This window comes from Neoarius graeffei, chromosome 1 (assembly GCF_027579695.1).
Source record: "Neoarius graeffei isolate fNeoGra1 chromosome 1, fNeoGra1.pri, whole genome shotgun sequence".
In the NCBI taxonomy this organism is placed as follows: domain Eukaryota; kingdom Metazoa; phylum Chordata; class Actinopteri; order Siluriformes; family Ariidae; genus Neoarius; species Neoarius graeffei.
Window position 1 is genome coordinate 59,656,926 of NC_083569.1, and position 15,295 is coordinate 59,672,220.

General features: G+C 40.8%; 1 protein-coding gene across 1 annotated transcript; it reads right to left on the reverse strand.

Moving 5' to 3' along the window:
* Window positions 1–12,661: 12,661 nt before the first annotated feature.
* On the reverse strand, window positions 12,662–14,617 carry vgf (VGF nerve growth factor inducible). Its single transcript, XM_060924074.1, has one exon. It carries the CDS (start codon window positions 14,615–14,617, stop codon window positions 12,662–12,664), a length of 1,956 nt encoding a protein of 651 aa, XP_060780057.1.
* Between the last annotated feature and the right edge of the window lie 678 nt (window positions 14,618–15,295).

Here is a 15,295-nt window from a genome sequence, read left to right on the forward strand (position 1 = left end):
CAAAGTTTCATGGCACCACCCAAGATCCAAGCAATGGCACCAGCTAGACCTGATTCTCGCCAGGAAAAAAGACCTGAACCATGTGCACAACACCAGAAGCATGCACAGCGCTGACTGTGACACCGACCACGTCCTTGTTCGCTTTGTCCTTTGCCTCGTTCCACGCAAGCTACATCACTCCAAGACGAAGTGCGTCCCATGTATTAATGCCAGCCAAGCCTCATGTCCACTCAGAGTACAAACGCTTCTTGATTCCCTAAAAACATCTTTGGGAAACAGCTGTTCACCTGCAGAGGCAGCTGAATCGAAATGGACTCATGTACGCACTGCCCTATACCAATCTGGGCTCGAGGCATTTGGAAGGAAGGAACAACGGAACCAAGTTTGGTTTGAAGCCAACTGGCAGGAAATGGAACCTGTAGTGGAGGCAAAGCATGCTGCGCATTTAGCCCATGTAAGCAATCCATGTCAGGCTACAAGGGATGCACTGAGAGCTGCACGCAGTAGATGCCAAAAGATGGCCTGACGCTGCGCAAATGACTACTGGCTGAAGCTCAGTCAGAGGATCCAGTCTGATGCTGACTGCGGAAACACTGGCAGCATGTATGCAGGCATTAAGAAGGCCACAGGCCCGTCAGCTACAAAGAGCATCCCACTGAAATCCAAATCTGGTGAATTCATCACCGACCAGAAGAAGCAGATGGAGCGATGGGTGGAGCACTATCTAGAACTGTACTCCACCCAAAACGTAGTTACAGATGCTTCCCTTGACACCATCAGCCAGCTGCCCATTCTTGCAGAACTGGACAAGGAGCCTACAATGAAAGAACTCAGTAAGGCTATTGACTCCCTATCGAGTGGCAAGGCCCTGGTTGAGGATGGAATTCCCCCCAAAGTGATCAAACATGGCAAAGAAGCACTTATCCCGGACCTCTATGATCTATTCATACTGGTCTGGAGGGAGGGTTCCATTCTGCAGGACTGGCATGGCACCAAGATTGTAACCCTCTATAAGAACAAAGGTGAGCGCAGTGACTGTAACTGCTACAGGGGCATCTCCCTGCTGGGCATAGTGGGCAAGATCCTAGCCAGAGTTGTCCTGGAGCGACTGTATGTCCTAGCAACTCGCGTCTACCTGGAAGCTCAGTGTGCCTTTAGGGCTGGCAGGTCCACCATCGACATGATCTTCTCCATTAGACAACTGCAGGAAAAATGCCAGAAGCAGAACCAACCACTCTTCCTCGCTTTCATTGACCTAACCAAGGCATTCGACCTCGTTAGCAAAAGTGGACTTTTCCTCATCTTGAAGAAGATCGGCTGCCCCCCTAAGCTGCTTTCCATCATAGCGTCCTTCCACACAGATATGTACAGCACTGTCTGCTACAACGGACAAATGTCAACACCATTCCCAATCCACAGTGGAGTCAAGCAAGGCTGCATTCTCGCACCAACACTGTTTGGGATATTCTTCTCAGTGCTTCTAGCATGTGCCTTCAAGGACAATGAAGATGGTGTCTACCTCCACACGTGATCTGATGGAAAGCTGTTCAACCTAGCAAGACTTCGCACTAAGACCAAGATCAGACATGTCACCATCAGAGAGGCTTTCTTTGCAGACGACATTGCTCTAGCGACCCACTCAGGCAACGCTCTACAGAGACTGATCAACCTTTTTGCTAAAGCTTGTGATGAGTTCGGTCTTACCATCAGCATAAAAAAGACTGAAGTGATGGGACAAGGCATTGACCACCCACCACACATCTATCTTAACTCTGAGCTTAACTCAGTTGAGAAATATCAGTACCTTGGGTCCATAATTAGCTCAAATCTCTCACTAGAACCAGAGATCAGTGCTAGAATAGGAAAGGCCTCAGCAATCATTTCCAAGCTCCACACTAGAGTATGGTCCAACAACAACCTCACCATTAGTACTCAAATGCAGGTGTACAGAGCTTGCGTCCTGAGCACACTTCTCTACTCCAGCGAAACTTGGACAACCTACTCTGCTCAGGAGAGAAGACTCAACAGCTTCCATCTTCGCTGCCTCAGATGCATCCTCAGCATCAGTTGGCAAGATAAAATCCCAAATACTGATGTGCTTGAGTGTGCAGAACTTCCATCTATCTACATGCTCCTTAGCCAATGCCATCTTTGCTGGCTGGGCCATGTACGCCGCATGGATGACGGTAGAATACCTAAAGATCTACTGTACAGCGAGTTGTCAGATGGCTCTAGATCTTGTGGCCGCCCAAGGCTCCGTTTCAAAGATGCCTGTAAGCGCGACATGAAATCCGCTGGGATCAGCGTACAGTCTTGGGAGACCACTGCCGAGTCCAGAAGTTCTTGGAAAGCTGCCGTTGCGAGCGGGACCAAAGAAGCCGAACTATTACATAGTGTCAACCAAAAGCGAAAGAGAGCAGCACGCAAGTCTTCCCGGCAAGATCAGGAACATCTGTGAACATTTGTACATCTGTCCTTCTTGCCAAAGAGACTGTCATTCCTGCATCAGCTTGTTTAGCCATGCAAAGAAGTTCTAATCAAGGTGCATCCCATCGTCTCACGAGACGGAAGGTGGCTGACGATGACAGTGTCCAACTTTTTTTGGACTTGGGGTTGTTGTCAACATACCCAGTTTACTGTCATTGATCTTTGCAACGCATTTTTCAGTGTCCCTGTGAGTGTTGAGACAACCCATATTTGCCTTTACTTTTAAGCAGCAACAATATACATGGGCCCAGCTACCTTAAGGGTTAATTGACTCCCCCGCAATCTTCACTATATTTGTTTGAGACTCACTGACCTCTCTGACCCTCAGTAATGGCTGCATATTGCTCTAATATGTGGAAACATTCTACTTTCAGCTGAAGACGTGTTCAAGTGTGAACAAGGCTCTCTGGCTCTTCTTGTCCACCTGGCTGGGTGTGGCTTTAAAGCCTTATGGTCCAAGTTGCAGGTCTGTCAGCCCTTGGTGTGATCGCTAGAGTTTGACATCTCTCAAGGTGAGTATTGTCTCTCATCTGATTGACTACCTGTGATACTCGAGGTGGCTCCTCCTTTGAATAAGACTGCCATGTTGCCTTTTCTTGGACTCATTAACTATTATTGTATGGTACATTCAAGACTGTTCTCATCATGACAAGACCTTGAAAAAGTCCTGCCTCAAAGAGCAGCCCAATGACAATATATGGTCTTCTGAAATGATGCACTCATTCTGTTATCTGAATTTTCATCAAGTATCATATCAACTCCAGCAACGGGTCTGTCTGACTACAATCTGCCATTCCACCTGTACTGTATGTCTCAGAGGACTCTTTTTATACCCAATCATGTTACTGACATTAAATGTTGCCAAACATGTTGCTGACATCAAATTCAAAATAAGCATACTGTATATTTTTCAAAAAATAATAAAAATTTCTCAGGTTCAACATTTGATATGTTGTCTTTGTACTATTTTCAATGAAATATAGGGTTTCCATAACTTGCAAATCCTCACATTCTATTTTTATTTATGTTTTACAGTGTCCCAACTTTTTTGGAATTGGGGCTATACTGTTCGATGGTCTCAAACACATTAAGAAAGGAAAACAAACAAACAAACAAACAAACAAACAAACAAACAAACAAACAAACAAACAAACAAAAAATCCACTAACTTTTGACAAGGCACAGCTGTTAATTGAAAAGCATTCTGTATCAGACTGTCTTTCCCTTTCTCCTGCAAGATGTATATGTGGACTAATCTGGCATGAGCTCATCCAAATTTCTCTGCCACTGCTGCTTCCACACATCATGTGGATTGGCTTCTCCACACTTATTCGCATGAATTTTTAATATCAAGGTTTTACAGCCTGCCCATATTATTTGAATGTACTGTAACTAGCTACAGTAGTTCCTATTGAATATCATAACACTTGCTCATGTATACTATGTTGCCACTCTGTCTCTTTCAGAATGCCAAATATGACTTTTTTTTTTTTTTGGCAGCTGGAGCTACATACAAACATTCAAACCTGCAAAGAATTTGCCACAGGCCTGATGCTGATGAATTGATGGTTTATTGGAGGCAGGACAAACTAGCATTCTGTGGGGTTTTTTCCATTATGCCACCCCACCCCCCGTGTTGACTCATACAGAATGTGGAGAAAAAAATCAATATTTGAAGAGAACAATAAAATGACTTTTCTTGCATGATTCAGACACTGTTAAAGAAGATTATCATTATATCTTATAAAGGAGAATGTTTGTGCCTGTAAGAGGTCATCCAAACAAGGAGGAAACTTTCTAGCATTGCTTTGTATATCACACTATGAAGTAATACACATGTGAATTGAATAGCCATTATGAGATGTCTCCCCTTGTAAATACTTAGTAAAATAGAATGTTACCCATTTTGCTGAATTTTACAGAAAGGACCTGGTGCCTGCACATCAGTAAATATGACAAAAGTGCAAGCTTTATGTGTGTTGGTGGATGGGGGTTCTGCAGTAGAAGGAGTATGACTCACACCTCAACCACGTGACTTATGAATCACTGCACTTCTGTGGGCTGTGCTCTTCTCATCAACCTCGCCACCCCCACACTCTTGCCCTCTTGTTTTCTCCCTGTGTTTATTACTTGCTTTTTCTCATTATTATTATTATTATTATTATTATTATCTGCAACCTTGTGTGTTTTCATTGTGATCTTCTGGTCTATCTTTTGTTTGTTTGTTTGTTTGTCTTCTATTTTAATGAGCCACCCTGTTAAAAAAAAAATGAGGGGAGAGGTCAGCCAAAGAGTCTTAGTGTACCCTGCCTGAATTAGGTTACCATAACCCACCCATAGAGCCTTGGTTTGGTGTCTGCAGGCAAATGTGACTAGACCACCGACATAACACATTTGGGCTCAGCCCAGAATGGTGATATGGAGCTATCTTTTGTGTTCACCATTCGCAAGATGAAGGGTGGGAATCAGGTGCAATGCCAGGCCAGCCACAGGCAAGTCATGAATTATTATTATTATTATTATTATTATTATTATTATTATTATTATTATTTAGTAAATTCACACTATTTACCATATTTACTGAATTAACATCAGTAAAATACATGCAATTACTGATTTTTGTTAATTTATTGATATTTTATTAACCAACCCCATTCATCATCCCAATGGGAAGCCATATATACTAGTGCATCTCAAACATTAGAATATCATGAAAAAGTTCAATGTTTTCCATCAATCATTTAAGAAAGTGAAAATATATTGTCAACTCATTACATGTAAACTAAAATGTTTTATGCATTTTTCTATTTTAATCTTGATAAGTATGGCCTACAGCACAACAAAACAAAACAATCATATCTAAAAGTGTGAGAATATTTCATTTCAAGTCTCAGTAAAACAGTATAAAAATACCATGTATCTCTTAGTCTAGTTCAGTACACACAACCACCATCATGGGGAAGACTGCTGACTTGACAGTTGTCTAGAAGAGGATCTTCAACACCCTCCACAAGGAGGGTAAGGCACAGAAGGTCATTGCTGAAAAGGTTGACTGGAAAAGGTGCAGAAGCAACAGGGACAACCACAGTCTTAATAAGCTCATCAAAAAAGCCAATTCAAGAACTTGGGAGGGCGGCACGGTGGTGTAGTGGTTAGCGCTGTTGCCTCACAGCAAGAAGGTCCTGGGTTCGAGCCCCGGGGCCGGCGAGGGCCTTTCTGTGCGGAGTTTGCATGTTCTCCCCGTGTCCGCGTGGGTTTCCTCCGGGTGCTCCGGTTTCCCCCACAGTCCAAAGACATGCAGGTTAGGTTAACTGGTGACTCTAAATTGACCGTAGGTGTGAATGTGAGTGTGAATGGTTGTCTGTGTCTATGTGTCAGCCCTGTGATGACCTGGCGACTTGTCCAGGGTGTACCCCGCCTTTCGCCCGTAGTCAGCTGGGATAGGCTCCAGCTTGCCTGCGACCCTGTAGAACAGGATAAAGCGGCTAGAGATAATGAATGAGATGAAGAACTTGGGAGAGCTTCACAAGGAGTGGACTGAGGCTGGTGTCAGTACATCAAGAGTCACCATGCACAGATGTCTTCAGGAAAGGGGCAACAATTGTAACATTCCTAATATCAAATCACTTCTGAACCAGAGACAATGTCAGAAGTGTCTTATGTGGGCTAAAGAGAGAAAGAACTGGACTGTTGCTCAGTGCTCCAAAGTCCTCTTTTTGGATGAAAGTAAATTTTGCACTTAATTTGGAAATCATGGTCCTAGAGTCTGGAGGAAGAGTGGAGAGGCACAGTATCAAAGGTGTGTGAAGTCCAGTGTAAAGTTTCTGTAGTCTGTGATTTGGGGTGCCATGTCATCTGCTGGTGTTGGTCCACTGTGTTTTATCAAGTTGAAAGTGAACGCAGCCATCTATCAGGCGATTTTAGAGCATTTCATGCTTCTATCTGTTGACAAGCTTTATGGAGATGCAAATTTCTTTTTCCAGCAGGACTTAGCACCTGCCCATAGTGCCAAAACTACTACCAAATGGTTTGCTGATCATAATATTACTGTGTTTGACTGGCCAGCCAAATCGCCTAACCTGAACCCTATAGAAAATCTATGGGGTATTGTCAAGAGGAAGATGAGAAACACCCGGCCCAAAAATACAGACGAGCTGAAGGCTGCTATCAAAGCAACCTGGGCTTCAATAACACCTCAGTAGTGCCACAGGCTGATTGCCATGCCACGCTGCATTGATGCAGTAATTTGTGCTAAAGGAGCCCCAACCAAGTATTGAGTGCGTAAATGAACATACTTTTCAGAAGTTGGACAATTCTGCATTGTAAATCTTTTTTTGATTGATCTTAGGAAATATTATAATAATTTGAGATACTGGATTTCTGATTTTCAAGAGCTATAAGCCATAATCCTCAAAATTAAAACAAAGAATAACTTGAAATATTTTATGTTATGTGTAATGAATACAGAATATATGAAAGTTTACCTTTTTGAATGAAATTATGAAAAAATTAACCTTTTCACAATATTCTAATTGCATGAGATGCATTAGTATACATTATACATACAGACATGAGGGTTTTACTGGGAAATATGCCATTCATATGAAAAAATATGAATATGAATTTTGAACCAGTTTACCTTTTTGAGAATGCATGTCAAGTCAGCCGGAAAACATTGGGAGTGATGTCACCAGAGTGAAATATCGGGAATTATTATACATACAGGACACTTTTTTGATAGAATAAAAACATATATTCTATTCCCTTCTAGCAGGTTCCATTAATTTGGTTTGATAGCATACAATATTGTTAGCATATTGCTTATCCTATGTGTATTACGTCACTCTACCCAATGGAGAATGAGCATTGAATATGGTTTACGATATTGCATGGTTGTCAAGACAACATGACATCACACGTTGGAGACGTAAAACTTCCACACTAGCAAGTGACTGTGACAATTTGTAAACAAATATGTGGGGGAAACCAGAGCACCCGGAGGAAACCCAATCAGACACGGGGAGAACATGCAAACTCCACACAGAAAAGTCCTCGCCGGCCGCTGGGCTCGAACCCAGGACCTTCTTGCTGTGAGGCGACAGTGCTCACCACTACACCACCATATATATGGTGCGGCTGGCGAGGGCCTTTCTGTGTGGAGTTTGCATGTTCTCCCCGTGTCTATATATATACACACACAGGTAGTCGTCGACTTACAACCTATGCGACTTACGACCGTCTGGTTATGACTGGCAAGTGTTTCCCAGCTGAGCTAGCTGAGCTTACGACAGTTTCTGCCCCAGCTTCCGGCAGCATCTCTCGCCGTGTACAACAGTTTCCGCCCCAGCTCCAGGCACATTCGCAGTCTCTTTTGCGCTCCCTCGCACACTCCGTCATACAGTTTCCGCCCCAGCTCCAGGCACATGCGCAGTCTCTCTCGTGCTCCCTCGCGCACTCCATCATACAGTTTCCGCCCCAGCTCCAGGCACATGTGCAGTCTCTCTCGCGCTCCCTCGCGCACTCCGTCATACAGTTTCCGCCCCAGCTCCTGGTTTATGAAAAGAGCAAATCCTCCAGCCAGCCCGAGCACTGCAACAGCTGATGATGACGTAGATGACCCACAGCCAAGCACCAGTGATGCCAGCGGTCACTAAGTTTTGTATTTTGCTATGTTTTACATTTGTATTTTGGTATGTTTCAAACTAAAATGTTTTCTATTTTTCACACCTGTATTTCATATTTTTTGTTTTGCACATATTAAACGAATTGTACTGTACACTCTAAAAAATGACACCATGTCTGAACTTAAACAATTGAGGTAACAATTTGCATCGGTCTTTTTAAGTATTCCCAACAAAGCAATTATTCAGCTCCGCTGACTCTTTTTTAAAGTATGCTAAACTTAATTTCAGTTGACTTCTAAAAGCTTAGGTAGGTTGCACGAACTTAATTTTCCAAGTGCCAACTCAATTTGTTAACAAATTACTTAACAAATTTGAAAAAACTTAACAAATTGAGTTGGCACTTGGAAAATTAAGTTCGTGCAACCTACCTAAGCTTTTAGAAGTCAACTGAAATTAAGTTTAGCATACTTTAAAAAAAGAGTCAGTGGAACTGAATAATTTCTTTGTTGGGAATACATAAAAAGACCAATGCAAATTGTTACCTCAATTGTTTAAGTTCAGACATGGTGTCATTTTTTAGAGTGTACGCAGTGTAGTATGCAGTGTTTGACTTAAACCAAATAATGAGCCAAGGTAATGAAATAAGAAAATGTTGATAAAATAAGACTTTAAGATGATTACAATATGATTACACATCACAATATACTTACGTTCATTTAACATAGGCCGACTTACGACCAGATCAGTTTACGACCGGTCAGTCATAACCAAACACAGTCGTAAGTCGACGACTACCTGTATATATATATATATATATATATATATATATATATCATCTCATTATCTCTAGCCGCTTTATCCTTCTACAGGGTCGCAGGCAAGCTGGAGCCTATCCCAGCTGACTACGGGCGAAAGGCGGGGTACACCCTGGACAAGTCGCCAGGTCATCACAGGGCTGACACATAGACACAGACAACCATTCACACCTACGGTCAATTTAGAGTCACCAGTTAACCTAACCTGCATGTCTTTGGACTGTAGGGGAAACCGGAGCACCCGGAGAAAACCCACGCGGACATGGGGAGAACATGCAAACTCCGCAAAGAAAGGCCCTCACCGGCCATATATATATATATATATATATATATATATATATATATATATATATATATATATATATATATATATATATATATATATATATATATATATATATATATATATATATATATATATATATATATATATATATATATATATATATATATATATATATATATATATATATATATATATATATATATGGTGGCACAGTGGTGTAGTGGTTAGCGCTGTCACCTCACAGCAAGAAGGTCCTGGGTTCGAGCCCCGGGGCCGGCAAGGGCCTTTCTGTGCGGAGTTTGCATGTTGTCCGTGTGGGTTTCCTCCAGGTGCTCCGCTTTCCCCCAAAGACCTGCAGGTTAGGTTAACTGGTGACTCTAAAGTGAGTGTGAATGGTTGTCTGTGTCTATGTGTCAGCCCTGTGATGACCTGGCGACTTGTCCAGGGTGTACCCCGCCTTTTGCCTGTAGTCAGCTGGGATAGGCTCCAGCTTGCCTGCGACCCTGTAGAAGGATAAAGCGGCTAGAGATGATGAGATATATATATATAAAATTTTACAAATCATACCTTAGACTAAGTAAAGGGTTCTCACACTAAACATTGACTTTGTTTAATTTATTACTGTTTACTGCTATTTATATTATTTTGTTTTTAATGTGGAAGCATACAAATTCATTATTTTTAAGGCTCTACAGCATTTCTTTGCATGTGTTTAAGACATTTGCACAGTACTCTGCTGTGTATATCAGCATACTTTTGTGCATCCATAGGCATTTTTCCTTCTATGAAATTTAATATTTTCTTTTTATTTCAGATCCAAGAAGGTTTGGAAACTAACAATAGAAGATCAATTTTAACTGTATTCAACATATGTTTATATGTGTCATAGGCCATCAATTTATTGAAATATCTGTTTAAACAAATAATTGCCTATGGCTCCAGACTTTTGGGACACCTTTCCAATATGCAATGCACTATGATATTATGAGATGAAATAGTATCAGAATGGTGTGTTCACTGTTCCTTTCTGAGTTTCCCTTCAAAGAGGATCCTATTTATGGGCTCTGGTGTTATCATACTACAATGCTGCAGGGATTCTCGTTTAATAAAGGAATTATCCAAGCAAACTATCTGAACCACAGGACTGCTGAGCAGAATCAAAGACTCTTAGCATGTGGAAATGTACTAGGTAGAAGTGGCAGACTCCCTACAAAGCAGTACAAGACAGGACTCAGAGATAAACCTTGCTCCACATGGACACTGGTACACTTAAATAGCCTCATAAACAGAACCTGTATGTCTCAGAAATCTAACACACAAGTCATATTTGGACTTATTTGGGATATTTCCCTTACATTTCTTAGGGAATAACTGTTAATTGGAATTTGTCTTTTGTTATTTAAATGTATTGGTTTGACTGGTGCATATTTGACACATTGTTTGTCTAAGTGAACAAATGTTCAAACACACATCATGCAAGTTGGATATGATGGCATGATCTTTCCTGTGGTCAACAAACTTATAGCTGGCAAAAATAAAATGTGTGGATGGTGTCAAATCTTCTATGAATGAGAGCTCAGATTCACATGTTCTTCAATACACAATTAAAAAAACAATCTTAATAAAAATAGTAAAATTTTATTGAATTATCTCTGCGTAGCAAAACTAGTCATCAACATGCGATTATTTACATCCAGCAAACGCATGTTTATTAAGGTACATACAAGATACATCTAGAACTGACAAACAGCTGATTTTCCTTATACAAGACTTGACAGTTTTTTAAACTCTGGTATGCTAAACATTTGTCTTTTGTATTTTTTTATATATTTTTTAATGCTCATAAGGTCTTCAAAGAAGAAACACATTTTAGATGCAAGTTCACATAAACGTGCAGACACTTGTCTCCTCTATGTCCATTTCTCACTCCACAGCTTGCATAAATTAATTAGAATATCATGCCCCTCCCCCTTTTCTTTATCTTTTCTTATCACTGTCTCACTGTCTATTTCAGGTATCACACAATTTGGATTTGGATACTTAAGTTGTTCAGTTACTAGCACTGAATCTGCTCAACATTTCTTTGTTTTGCTTCTCTTTTAAGCTATGTGTGATGAAGAATTATTGTTGTTCACAGTGCCCCTTATTGTCTTTAAAGTATAGTTTAAAATGCCTCTATGTTTTCATGCACTTCCTGTGTATTCCTGTCTACTTTGTTCTCTACTATTAATCTGACATTACCTGGAATTGTGATTCTGGTATGAGATACTAAACTTTAGTAGGGACGTTAGGGAATTATGATTGATTTCAATGCTTTTTTCTAAACTTTGATACACAAAGTTAGAAGTAGGTAATAAGTAATGTGCATCTTAACATGTTTTTTTTTCACTGACACCTCATAATTACATATCTATTTTCACCTTTAAATCCATAGATTTGGAGTCCAAATTAACATGAAGTTGTCTTCAAAAGTCCTCTTGACTCATATTAAACCTGGCAACCCATCAGTGACAAAAATGCTGCTAGTCTTAAAAGGGAAATAAGGCAATAAATAACTGTTGTCAAAACAGCTTGTATGAAAAAGCTTTTCTTCAAAATATTTGGAATGTAGTGCATTCTTTACACTAAAAATCAATATTCTGTGTAGAAAAACAATGTTAGAAACACCTGAAAATGAAAAAAAAAAACAATGTCAGCTGATAGACAATTAATTTTATGTACAGGACCAAGTGTGTCAGAAAGCTACTAGGTACACTTAAAACACTGTTGAGTATGATGAACCAAACTTGAACATTTCTAAAGAAAAAGCACTTAATATTTAATCATGGCTGACTTTCATGGAATAAACATGCGTTTATGCATGCATTCTTTAAATGTATTTTAAATTTAAATATTTTTGCTGTTTTTTCATAATTAGAGAAACTTACTATATTGTTTTTAAAAGTTTTCTGAACATTACAAAACAAACAAACAAACAAACAAACAAACAAACAAACAAACAAACAAACAAATAAATAAATAAATAAATTTACAAAAGATGTCCCATTGTATTTTTGTCTCCCTCTGTTTTTTGAAAGACCTTCTGGAAGTGTGGGAATTTTTTTAGGACTGTAGTTGTGTATTTGAGTCATGTGTGTACCCCACATAATTAACAAAAGCACCCTTTCTTCAACTCATTTCCACTGTCTATCATGTAGGAGAGGAGGGGAATACCGGTAGATAAGGAAGGGAGAAACACCACTGAAAATGGCTACAGTCATCAGTCTTCACCAGTTTTCAGGCTTTTTCCCCAATTTAACTGAAGAGGCAAGAACAGGTAAATTGGACTGGATAAACTTCTTTCTGAAAATGAAACTAAAATATGGTGGTGTGACAAAAACAGTCTCACAGTTGTACTCTTCTTGCTCACTTACATTTCCTCTTTATTTCTCTCTTTATCTACACCTTCACTAAAACATCTGGGGATGTTTCAGGAAAACCTTCTCAATAAAGTTCCCTAGCTCCTCATTGCTGTCTGGCTGTGGCTGCTCCACCTGGCTGTAATAGCCACCCTGTGGGGCAACTACAGAAGCTGTGGGTGAGTAATAGAAAGCAGGCCGATGACGAAGGGATGACCGGGGTTTAGGCATAGGTATGGCATTGAAAGTCCGGGGATGAGGGACAATGTAGTTAGGGAAGTACAGGTTCCGCCGGAAGGCCAGAGGAGCCCTTGGACGACTTTGTATCCAGGGATGATACCTTTGTTTGAGAGGGTAATCAAACTCATAGGCCAATGAATTCCCCAGTATGTCATTAAGGGAGTAGGATGGTTTGGCATAGTAGCGTGGTTTAGACTTGGGAGGTGGGATATAAATGGTGTAATAACTACTGTAGGGTTTTTGATAGTGCTGATAGGAGGGGTAGGTCCAAAAGGGCCACTGTTGCTTGATCCAAAAATCCTGTTGACTTGGCTTAAGAGCCTTGTCCTTGAACCATGATTTCAGCATATTTGCATTAGGCTTGGGTGGTTTTGAGGGTGGTGATGTTCTTAAGACTGGAGATGGGACATTATGTGCTGTAGGAGGTACAAGAGGTCGTTGCCATTGCAGAGTTTCAGGAGCATCTTTTTTTTTCTTCTTTTCCACATCACTGATTATATCTACCACATCATCAGCAGGCAAGTGCAGCTTACTGGAGATTTCTATCAACTTGTCAATAGTTTGTGGGTCAATATCATCATCATCATTATCATTGGCATCATCTTCCTCTGAGCGTTTGTCTTCTGCAGCGTTATTGTCCCGGTACTTCTTCCCATCTTGTTTGACCATGTATTGCAAGATCATGTCTGATGCAATATCTGCAAGCTTCTCTTCCTCTGCCTTGGCTCTCTGAGCCTCAGCTGCTTGTCTACGGACCTCTTCCTGCTCAGCTTTAGCCCTAGCTTCTTCCTCTTCTGGACTCAGCAGTTCTTCTTCATCCTCTCCATTTTCCTCCTCTTGGTCTTCAATATTATCATTAAAATCATCCATGAAGTTTCCTCCCTTATACAATGGCTGATTCTTGTTCTTTTCTTGCTCTTGCTGCCACTTAAGCTTCTTCTTAGACAGAGCCAAGTCATAACCCTTAGGTTTGGGCTTGATCTCATTGTTCATGAGGCCATTACGATCCAGGTAATCAAAGTAATCACCACGATTCTCTCTCTGAACAGATGAGGAATCATGTTCTCTTTTCATGGCTGTATTGTAGCTCTGAAACTCCTCTAACATGCTTTCCAGGTTCTTTAACTCTTCTGGACTCAGCTGCTCATCCTTGTCCCCATCTCTGGGTCCATCTGTTTCTTGGTGCCCTTCTTTGTGTACCACCTTCTTTGGAACTACGTCCTGTTCTTTTGTAGGGACTGTTTGACTGGTGATGTGACTGGTCACCTTTTCTGTGAGGCGTTCTTCTTCTTCCTCTTCCTCTCTCTTCCTTGCCTCATCCTGTTCTTTTTCTCTCTCTTCTCTGCCCTGTGCTTCAGCAGCTGTCAGCACCAGTTCAAGCTCCTGATCTCTATTTCTCTCTCTGTTAAAACTCTGGGTCTTGCTGTCCCCTTCTTCCTTGTCCTTCTCACCTCCATTCTTCTCTTGTTCACTCAGTACCTCCTGAGGCTTATTGAGGGCTTCTAGGAGGACTGCTGCTAGGGTTTTTGGGTCGATATCTTTAAAAAGTTCATCCTCCTCTTCATTCGGTGTCCCTGGCAGAACATCTCCAATTTGGGTGAACTGAAACTGCTCTTGTGTAAGTTCAGGAGAAGAGGGTTCATATTGATTGGCCACTTCGTGTTCAGTCACAGGGATGCTGCTTGTGGGCTCAAATATATGACTGAAGAGGAAGAAGAGAAGCACAACTGGGGCTCTAGAGCCTGGTTGGAACCAAATCATGACCATGCAGATTCGGAGTGAGAAAAATTGGTGATGCACCTAACACAGACAGGAAGAAAAAAAATTAATAATATGCTAGAGAACACAGGATTCTTGTTTATTTGCTTGTTTGTTTGTGTTTTTATACATGCCTAGTCTGTACCTGATAATAAGTAACAAGTTACAAACACTAATCACCATTGTCACATAATGGACAAATACATATTAACATGAACATTTGACTTGGATGTTTAACATTCTCTCCATATCATGGTGACCATAACCCCCCCCCCCCCCCCCCCCCCACACACACACACACACACAAATTCAATTACGTTTTCTTGTTATTTAAAAACGGTACTTTTCTTCTTTAATCGGTATCTGGATTTTTTTTTTTTTAATCTATTGGATAGAATATTGACGCACCATTCCTGTCTGTAGATCATAGCAACAGGCTTTCAGCATCACGAGCCGTCATCATGGAAAAGGCATTTCAAAGTTTATAATTATAATCAACATCTACCGATTGTCCTGATTTTGCAAGGACATTTGAATTAACAAGAACACTTATGCTTTTGGAAACACTTTGCGCAAGTGACCACCCGCACAAGCAAAAGAGAGCGGAGAGCTTGAAGGTAGATGGTGATTGAGGCAAACATACATACGTAGATGTTGTTCGAATTTCTAAATAGGCTATATACAATA

Coding starts and splice junctions, on each gene's coding strand:
- vgf (XM_060924074.1), bottom strand. CDS start 14,617: ATGGTCATGATTTGGTTCCAACCAGGCTCTAGAGCCCCAGTTGTGCTT.